The sequence below is a fragment of the Urocampus carinirostris genome, chromosome 16 (assembly GCF_059441175.1).
Source record: "Urocampus carinirostris isolate Australia breed hairy pipefish chromosome 16, RoL_Ucar_1.0, whole genome shotgun sequence".
In the NCBI taxonomy this organism is placed as follows: Eukaryota; Metazoa; Chordata; class Actinopteri; order Syngnathiformes; family Syngnathidae; genus Urocampus; species Urocampus carinirostris.
This window is the reverse complement of record NC_142364.1, coordinates 14763938-14774644: the sequence shown is the minus strand read 5'-3', so window position 1 is coordinate 14774644 and position 10707 is coordinate 14763938. Positions and strand designations below refer to the sequence as shown.

The window sequence follows — 10707 nt, the reverse complement described above, 5'->3', positions numbered from 1 at the left end:
TTCAGTCGAAAATATTCAAACATCCCCAACACTCATTCACAGCAGTTCTTTATTTTTTATATTGTCAAAACCCAGATACACTTTATAAAATGTAAAAAATACAGACAAAGTTTGGAAGTACTAGGAAAAGAGCATATTTTTAGCAATAAATAACTTTTTAAAAAACCCGAAGGGTGAAGAAAAGTCAGCGTCCAAGTAATAGCGTTACACCGTGGCTAGGAGGTGCCAAAGGACTTCCTTTGAAAAACCTATGAACCTCAGTTAACGTATCTATTCGTGCATAACACGCACCCCAATTTTTTGAATTAGAAAACGTAAAATTTTCTTTCACTTTATCTTAGCTCAAATTAGGCATTGCAAGTGACAAATCTTGCACATATACCTTATGTATAATGCGCACCCTTTTTTTAGGTTAAAAAAAACTGCGCTGTACATGAATGAATACGATAAGTCTCTTCTGCATTTCAATATTGTAAAATATATTTCATATATCATTTCTTCACCCCCACTCTCACCTGATACAGTGCACTTTATCAGCATGAGTTTCCAATTAAAAAAAGAAAAAAAAAAAAAAAAAACTAATGTCAGTTTGAAAATGGTGAAAACGGGATTATCTCAGCAGGCTGTTGCGATCGGTCACGAGCTTCTCCAGCCTCTTGATCTTGCGCTTGTTTTTGGGCATGGTTTTGTCGTACATACCGTTCTTCAGCAGGTGCTCTTTGCTGTGGTGCACCTGAGCACCGTGCTCCAGCTGGAAGGAGCACAGAGCTTTCAGTGGTCTCAGCATTACCTAAAAAAAAATAAGAGGATGCTTGTTTGCAGGGTTTGTACTCTTCTCAATCACTTTTTAAGGATTTTCAAAACCAATTCTCGAATTTTCATAGCACATTTGCCAAACACGCAAAACGATCCCGGTGCGAGACTGGGTGGAAACTATTTTTGGCCTGGAGGCTGTACCTGCCCAAGAAACACCACAGGAAATGGTTTTCCTACGACCATAGTGGTTAAGGGATCCAACCAACCATTAAAAGAAGACCATTCCTTGTGGTGTCCCTCCTCCAGCGGCCAGGACTGTGTCCTAAACTGTTTGACTTTTATATAAATGACATAGGTAAGTAAATATAGTAAAATTAGTATTGTTTGCAGATGACACAAACATATTTTTCCTCCCCCTCCCTACTTACGAGCATTTGACTTAGGAAAAACGGGAGGTACAAATATTTTTTGGGGGATGTCGAAAAATATCTGGACATTGCTGTTAGTTAGATTTCGCATTGTGTGCACCCTTTTCCTAGTACAGGACAGTACTGTAGTTCTTCTTTCCGCTGCTACCGGCGTGTGGCGCTGTAAGAGGTCACCCAGCATCCACCCGGAAGAAAAAAAATCCCCTTCCTCTTCCTGGTTCGTGTGTAAACATTCTATATTGTCTATACTTTGTCTTAACTATCTCCAGCGCACTAAGAACTTTGACATCTTTATTGTTTAAGATCTCGTGCATCCATTCAATATGGATGGTGTAAAGTGTAAAGAAGAGGCGAGCCGTTTCTTTTGAAACAAAGTGGAATAAGAAAGCTCGATGCGGTTGAGAAAATGGTTGGGTTGCTTTTTTTTCATCCCCTCAACCACTGAGGAGGACCTCTTGAAGCCATCTTCCAAAAGTTAAACCTAACTTTATAGAGCATATTATTTTATGAAATGTTTAGTTTTTAGAACAAAACAATACAGGTTACTTATACAAGCCTTAAACATACTTATATAAACCATAAACATACAAAATATAGCACTGAAGCAACTTACAAACAAATTCAACTTACGAAATGAAATACTGAAAACCTGAAATATTATGCTCCATAGGGATGAAGTGACTTTTAACTTACTTTTGGGAGATGCGCTTCAAGAGGTCCTGCTCCGTGGTAGAGTGGCCGAAAAAAAGCGATCCAACCATTTTCTCAACCGCATCGAGCTTTCTTATTCCACTTTTGTTTCAAATGAAACGGCTCGCCTCTTCTTTACACTTTACAGCAACAATATTGAATGGATGCACGAGATATTAAACAATTGAAATCGTCAATGTTCTTAGCGCGCTGGAGATAGTGTAGGCGTAGAATGTGAGGTGCGAATGAATAATGTCAGTAGGGCGACGAATGTCGCGAGAGTGTAGGGGAGTGCGAGAGTTTAGTTTAGGAGAGAGTTCGGCGTGTTTAAGATAAACAGGTGCTGACGGTTGTCGCTCTTCAAAGAGACAGGAAGTGTTTCTGAGTATTTTGTCATGAAGGAGGAGCAATCTATTACCCACACAAAACGATATGTTACATTGCTGGCACTGGTGGGATTATGAGTAGGTGAAGGACAGATGTTTACACATGAACTAGGAAGAGGAAGACTAATTTCTTCTTACGGGTGGATGGTGGGTGACCTCTCACAGCGCCACACGCCGGTAGCGGCGTTAAAAAGCACTACAGTTCTCTCCTGTACTTAGAAAAAGGTGCACACAATACAAATTCTAACTTACAGCAATGTCCAGACTGAGTTTGTTGCAAAAGTTTAGAAAAAAAAAATCATAGAGAAGTTAGTCATCTCAGTGAATATCCTTTCAAATGACTGGAGAAAGACAACTTTCCATAAGTGAAGAGTTGGAGATCTTTAGCATACTTCGCAGCATGCTACATTTGAGCCATTCTTTATATTTTCTGTTTTCTAGCCATTGCACATTTAAACTGCAGCCTCCTGCCACCTGCATCACTTGGGTGAAACGCACAGGGGTGATGGCACATCACAGGACAACGCCATACAAACTAACACAAGCTTCTGGTAATCAATGGGAAAGCAAAGCCACTAGATAGCAGTGTCAGCGTCATTTTTAAGCAAACTTGTTTCATTGTTGTTCATTTAATAAATGGTCTATTGAGTTTGACTGCAGAGAAACATGGCAAAAATGTCGAGCCCTTACAAGCACTTCATCCAAAATTCAAGCACTTTTCAAACCAAGAAACAATCAAATAGGATTTCAAGCACCCTTACAAACCCTGTGTTTGACGTCGCTCAGTCATTTTAAATCTTGTTAGTGTCAGCGAAAGACCCATCGCTAAGAGTGGAAGCTGGTTGAACGAAATCATGCAGTCGAATCCATTCAACTTAATGGTCTATCCACATTTATGACGTACCTCTTGGAAAATGTCATTGCACTCCAGGATTGAAAGAGCAATGGCAGCGCACTCCAGCGTGGAGAGACAAATGTTGGAGGGCTGTGTGCGAATCACATACTGGCTCGAAAGATTTCTGTTGAGCTGCACCTGACGGACACAGAATGGAGTAGATCACAAAGACGACTAAAAGAGGCGGTGTTTTTCAATCAAAAACAATAGACCTTCGGATCTCGTTAGGTTTTAAGCATTTGATTTTATGGTACCATTTAAATGTATGTGCACAACTCACTCTTTTATCCCAGACTGTGGAGTACAGTAATCTCTTGCTATACAGTGGGACCTCGGTTTTCGCGGTTAATGGGGGACCAAAACCACCCGCGAAAAGTGAAAATCCGCGAAGTAGCGGCGCCCCTTGAAAATAAATGAATAAATAATTAAAAAAAAAAAAAAAAGTATGTTATTATTATGGGGATCAAAACCACCCGCGAAAAGTGGAAACGTGCGAAGTAGCGACGCCCCTTCAAAAATGCTTTAAGAAAAAGAGTTTTTTTTATTTATTATTTTATTCTATTATTATTTTTTAGACCTGTGAAGCTCTGAACCCGCGAACGTGGAACCATGAAGTAGCGACGCCCCTTCAAAAATGCTTAAAAAAAAAATATATATATATTTTTTATTTTATTATTATTTTTTTAGGCCCGCGAAGCTCTGAACCCGCGAACGCTGAAGCGCGAAGTAGCGAGGTCCCACTGTATACATATCACGGTTTCGCTACTCAGCAGATTTTCATCATGCATTTTCTGCCTGGTTACCTGTTCATCAATATTGTTATGGCCTACATTTGTTATGGCTGCATGGTTAAGCAAAATCTAATCAATATTGCAATGCGACATAGTGCGATTGTGTAATCACAAGACACTGACTTTTTCAAGTATTTATAGTTTCTTATGTGAGTGATCGAGTGTTTTTCCAACCGGAATAGTCTCAGTTTGGGTTTGAACGGCGCCAGACAATTAGAGGCAAGTGTGTGTTTGGTCTGCATGACTGGTTGCGCGACTGTGATTGACTGACAGCTACACTAGCCTAACAGCCGGGGGCACAACAGGCAACCACAAAAAAACAAACAAAAAAAAACAGCAACCGATAGATAGTAGCTTTAAGCGGCTTATTACATTGAAAAGAAATTCATCAATTAATTTGGACACTGAAGAAAGTCAGAGGAGCGCAAAGAAATGGTGATCAGCAGCGCGTGCTCCGTGGATTGTTTACCACACCCCCACGACCCTACTGAGGATAAGCGGTGCAGATAATGGATGGATGGAATTCAACCGCAGGACTGTATTTTGTTCTTAATTGTAGGCCCGTAGTTGTTATTCCGTTACAGTCGTATACGCTCAGTCGGTAATGACGTAATCTCGAGATAGGTTTGGCCCTTCTACTTACATCGATTGAGGAATTAAAAAGTAAACAATGGTCAGCAGGCAGCAAACCTAACCATAAGAAGGCACTGTTTTCTTACGGTAAGAGCATGACTAAGTTTTCACAAAAAACAGCAACATTAACTAGCACAGATAATGCACTTTTCTTTAAAAAATGAGAACTGCATCAAAATTGCAATACTGTTCTCAAAAATTGCAATGAGGCTTTTTTTCCTAAATTGAGCAGCCCTAACGTACAGGCACATCTTTCAGTTAGAATTTTCACTAAAAGCCACTATCATGTCAACAAAACGCCCCTGCGGCAGGACACAAAAGGCGAATGAAGATGCTTTTGATCGCCAACAACGTTAAACTTCTCAACATGTCTGTCTTTCAAGTTTTAGTGTATTCAATAAATATTTATCCAGTCCGGCCCACAACCAAAGGTGTTGTTTGAGTTTTGGCTCTCAGAGCTAATGAGTTTGACACCCCAGTTCTCAACACAGGCTACTTGTTTTCATATTCCCACCCACCTGTTTGGGGAGATGTAGCATGCTGTTCTTGAGAAAAATATTCTTGGCCTGGCTCCAGGTGCCATCGATAAGAATGATGTTATGTGTCAGGCCAACCTCATCTGTCTGCTGTACCACCTCTTCCAGGTTCTGAGAGTTGGGGCCAGGGTACAGGATCAAAGTGCGGTTGTCCTGACACACTTCAGCCAGATCGGGGTTCCTGAAAGACAGGAGAAAGAGACGAGATGTTTGTGTTTTGCTGCAGAAGCAGAAAATGTGAACCAATGGTATGGTCAAACTTTGGGAGTATCGGAATACATGAAACAGTAATATGTAATTAGAATACAAAATAATATGATTGTGTTCCGTTACAGTTACAGAAAAAAAGATGTAATCAAATTAAAGATATTTAGTTGACGTAAGGATTACATGTTGTCCAATATATCCCTTTATCCAGGGATCAGAATGGAGATTTTCATTTTCAGCTGAAATAGCCAGCGTCCAGGAATAAACCAGGGCGGAGCCCCCCCCACCAAGCTGACCATGCGCCTTATAATACAGTGGGCCGTATATATGGATCAATATTAAGTCGCGAAGTCTTGCAACTAAGGCAAGCAGCCGCCGACTAGATTTTCCCCCCCGAAGGCGAAGTAGTCCGCGGTGTATGCTGGGATTTATATACCGGCGTTTCATTTCCTAACCAATGTGTCAATCATCATTTGAATCAGTCACTATTGGCTAAAGTTATTCGGAGGTGAAGGGGGCGGATCCTTTTTATCTTTTACTGGCTCGCATATGCTAAAGGAGCGAAACAAAGCCTGCAATTGGCCGAAAAAAATGAATGTCAATCACATGTTGGGTTGCACTACGGCATAGAGAAATCATTTTTTACTATTCTGTATTTGTAAATATTTGACTCTCCTGGATTTACTACACTCACGGTTGTAAGAAGACCATGGTTACGTATCATTATTGAACGTGATGATACGATAAAATTCTTACTTTGCTGTCCACACAGTTGCCAGCAAAAAATAAAATGGAGACTAACAAATGTTTGGCATTTCTTGAATCCCAAGACTTTAACCTTCCGAATGAAATTTGGAACGATGCATTTGAGTGATTGGTGACATCGTACAGACACTGTTTCCGTACATGTCTGAGACACGTATTTGCTTCTTTGCAAGCTTTGGGAATGTTAAGGGGGTAATAAGTTTGACTGAACTATCTGACTGTTTTGTCGACGTTCCCACTGTAGCGCCTTATAATCCGGTGCGCCTTATGCATGGAAAATATAGGACCAAAAAATATTTTTTGGGGGTGCGCCCTATAACCCGGTGCGCCTTATAGTGCGGAAAATACGGTAATCAATTTTCTTTATTAAGCATGTGCAAGAATTTCGAATCATATTCATATTTTATTTTTCATACAAAGATCTTTTATTGAACTACGCAAAAAGCATTTAAATAATGAAGTTTGATTTACTAGAAATTATACAGAACTGTTAACACTTTTTAAAATCAATGATTCAATAATGTGAAACCTGATTTAATATGACCATTTATGGACACAGTTCATCTTAAAATAGGTTTAAGTTGGTTCAAGCTTACTTTGCCTCGTTAAACCGCCTTCCAATAATGATTTTGCACTTTCCTGGTGGTAAACACGCAGCGAGAAGAGGTACTGTGCGAAGAACTCTGCTCTCCTGGAAACGCAACAAAAATATAAACATACTTAGTACAAAATTATATACAAAGCTTTCATTGCAAGAATGATTGGAATAATAATCTGTAGTTTGCAATAATATGTGGTATGTGCAGCCCTTTGAGACTTCTTGTGATTAAGGGCGTCACAAATAAACATGACTTGACTATTGTACAGCTGTATTTGTGCAAATAGTTTTCTTCATTTTATTAATTGATTGATGTTTTTGTGATACGCTTAATTAAAGCAACAAACAGACAAACGAACATTATCTGGTTGGGCAAGAAAAACAAAAACAAATATAGGCAAAGAAAAAAAGGACAAACTTTTCCATAAAATTACACTGAAAACATTTTATGGAGAAATAGGTTAAAGTCTATAGCTTGAAGGATTTTATACATTTGACTATAAAAGATTTTATAAGATTGAATACGAGTTACATTTATTGAGTGCAATGAAGATTTTCACCGAGTAGGCTTAAGTTTAATGACAGGTCATGCTGATCCGAACACGGAATGTTTTGTCTAGTTCTGTTGATAACAGGACTCTGACAGGCATTGTTTGGAGAAGTTGTTTTGGTTGGTCCAGACATCGGGACGCTCTTCTCCGAGATGGTGGAGCCCACGTGGGGCTTCCCTGGCACGCCCATGGGAGGATCCGGCACACCAACTTGCGGAAAAACGTGGGCCGAGAAAAGGAAGCAGGAGATCAAGAGAGGAGCCTTGTCAGAGACTCGAGCGACACTAATTCAGCCATATCCGATGGAGTTCACTTAGTTAAATTGTTTAAAATATTAAATCCCCCCCCCCCCCCCCCCCGTGTGGAAATGCCGGTCTCTTGTCCATCTTTTCCATCAAGAAACGAGCGTGCATTGTTAGGTGAATTTAGGTTGTGTTTGGTTAATGGAGTCAGATAACAAATTCGAACAATTTGATCAATGGTACATTTTAATATTTAATTCCTAACAAGCTGAAGGTTCGTTTTTTTGCTGGAACCGGACTCACTTCTGCAGGGTGTTGAACAATGTAAAGACATGTGGACACATCCAGAGGTTGTGAGGGTAGAAAAGGGCACAGGCACACCTTCTGAGGTCGCCTACATGATAGAGAAATATATATATAGTTACAACACTGTTGCTTTTTATGCTTTAGATTCACAAATGCAATGTTAGAACGGACATTTTTTTAACTTAAAAAATGGATATGTTGCAGCCCCGCTTAGCATTAGCTTAGCAGACAATGTCAACATTCAGCTCACCGGCACCGTAAACACGTCGGTCTCCGCTCGCTAACCTCGACCGGCAACGCTGCCAGGTCGCCGAATACTTCGCCAAGGCGGTCGTCGTCACTCGAAGTGTCCGGGCTGTCGTCGTCGTCTCTGGCGGGCGAGTGTAGCGGGCAGGTGGCGAGACGCTCCATTACCGGGAGCTAGCTAGTAGCTAGCGTTCGGCTCAAAATGAAACAAACCGGCCTAAGTGGCGACATGGAGTTTCTCCCACAACTGTTAATTCGCGTGGAGGTAAATGAATAGTGGGACACTATTTTGCCACTAGATGACGCTGTATTGCGTTGTGCAACTGAATACGAGTTCACAAGTGAGAGTACAAAGTACGGAAACTCAAAGTGATCAAATTACAACATATTTATTCTCGTATTATGTCCAGCATATTGCGAGACAAAACGAGAAAATGGAGGTAAAACAAAAAGCTGAAAACGAAGTAAAGAAAATACGATGAAAAAGAAAGAAAAAGGAAAAGTGAAAAAAGAAGCAAGCCATATTAAAGGACGGAGCAAAAGAAAAATCAGAATAACAAATAGAAAGGAAATACAGAATAAGAAAGCCAAATAAGAATTGAAAAAAAGGAGGAAGAAAGAGGGAAAAATAAAGAAAAGGAAAAGTAGGAAAAAATGAAAAGATAAACAAAAAAACAAATAAAAAGAAAAGATGGAAAAAGAAAAAAGTGAAAAAAGAATGCAAGATTTTTTCAAACGGAAAAGAGAAGAAAGGAAATAGGTAGGAAAAAAAGAATGAATTTTAAAAAATTATTGTTTTGGTTTTCGGGTTACTGTAGCAGGGGTGGTGGACAAACAAGTCAAGTCAAGTCATTTTTATTTGTACAGCCCTTAATCACAAAGAGTCTCAAAGAACTTCACAGGTTATTACACAGACTATATTACACAGAATATTTTTCAGACTATTATTACAGCATCCCCTGATCTGGAACCAACATGAGGGCAAGGAAAAACTCAAAAAACCTCAACATGAGGAAAATGAAGAAACCTTGAGAAGGGACACCACATGTGGTATCCCCCTTCCAGGATTACCAGACAGCAAAGGATGTTGCATTCCCAAATACTACAGAGATATTTTCCACAAAAAGTATAGGTTATTCATATGCTACAGAGTATAAGTGAGTTTAAAGCTTATATTTAAACATTTCCACTGAAGTTGCAGATCGGATCTCAGGGGGAAGAGCATTCCACAGCACCGGTGCCCGGATGGAGAACGCTCTCGAACCCGCGGAACACTTCTTGGCTCTTGGGATCACCAGAAGACCGGCGCTCTTAGAACGAAGGCTTCGGACCGGAACATAGGGGGAAATCAGATCTGAAAGATATGAGGGAGCAAGTCCATCAAACGCCTCAACCTATGAAAAAGATAAAAAATTGACATCTGTAAGGTAATTTATGTACTTTGTCTCATTATCTAAATCAATAAAAAACAATTTCATGAATCAACTTTTTTTAAACCGCAAGGAGGCGTTAAATAATACACGTAGTCTCTTTAAGGAATTTGCTATACACATTTTATTTGCTTGATAGATTGCACCCTCACACATTTTTTTCCCAATAATTTGCCATTTCCATGCTAACTTTTGTAGTACAATTAAAACAAGTCACTGCATACTAGTATGATTTCTTCCTTTATAACCTTTCTATTATTTCAGGTCATTTATAACTCCTTCACTTGATTAACAGTAAATCGTGCACTTCATGTGTATTCATCTATATGAATGTAATTGTATACATAATTATGTATAATTCTATCCTTGATAGAATTATTTGACTTTCGTTCAGTTTTTACATTGTTTCGAATGGTGTTTTTAGTTTACACGTAGAAGGCCTTGTGTTTTATCAGTAATTGTCAGAAAGTCTGATGTAAAGTACAGATTTTTCCACTTCCTCCAAAGTTTTGTTGTGGTCAGAGCATCCCACCTAGTATAAAAGTGATTGTCAGCTATTTTGCCTGAGCACTTGTGAATCAAACAGCTTTTTTTCTGTACCTCGTTTGTGCCGGCAATATTCAGAATAAAAACTCAACACAACTGCTCGATTATGAAATGAACTGCATGTATTCAGCGCTTTTCAAGGCAAGACTTCCCAAAGCGCTTTACAATGTGCTTCACATTTCCCAATAGCTGCCGTGCGGCCATGTAAGGCGCTAACCTGCTTATTGGGGGCATTAGGGGTTCAGTGTCTTACCCAAGGACAATTCGACGGGAGCCGGGATTCGAACTGCGATCTCTTGATCCCAAGACATCGCGCTACCTCCTTAGCCATTATCTATCTATCTATCTATCTATCTGTCTGTCTGAGTGAGTAAATGTGGTCATACTCCTAAATAATAGTTATTTTACGAGGTTATTATTGATGTTTTTATGTGTCACACTTGCAGCTGTAGCCGCAGTAAATGTTTTATAACCATAGAATGGTTATTGAGGGTTGGATTGATTCAGACTAAAGGGAAAATCTTCGACCGCATTTCGAACCCATAAAATGTCTAAATGTCATAAAATGTCGATCATTAATTTGGGCCCAGTCGGGCTGGGCATCGTATGTTGCATGTTTCTTTTTGTTTGTGGATGTTCCTGCTTTGTGGAGGATGCTGCTGTGACTTACACTGCTCATCAGTACTGTCTAACACAGACAA

The 10707-nt window shown here is 39.7% G+C and overlaps 1 protein-coding gene across 1 annotated transcript; it reads right to left on the bottom strand.

The window, feature by feature from the left end:
- Positions 1-35: 35 nt before the first annotated feature.
- On the bottom strand, positions 36-8373 carry dtwd2 (DTW motif tRNA-uridine aminocarboxypropyltransferase 2). The gene is made up of 6 exons (XM_088356157.1): positions 8035-8373; positions 7782-7872; positions 6684-6778; positions 5098-5296; positions 3165-3293; positions 36-790 (listed from the first exon to the last, which is right to left on the bottom strand). Exons 1-6 carry the CDS (start codon positions 8193-8195, stop codon positions 611-613), a joined length of 855 nt encoding a protein of 284 aa, XP_088212283.1. The 5' UTR covers positions 8196-8373; the 3' UTR covers positions 36-610.
- Between the last annotated feature and the right edge of the window lie 2334 nt (positions 8374-10707).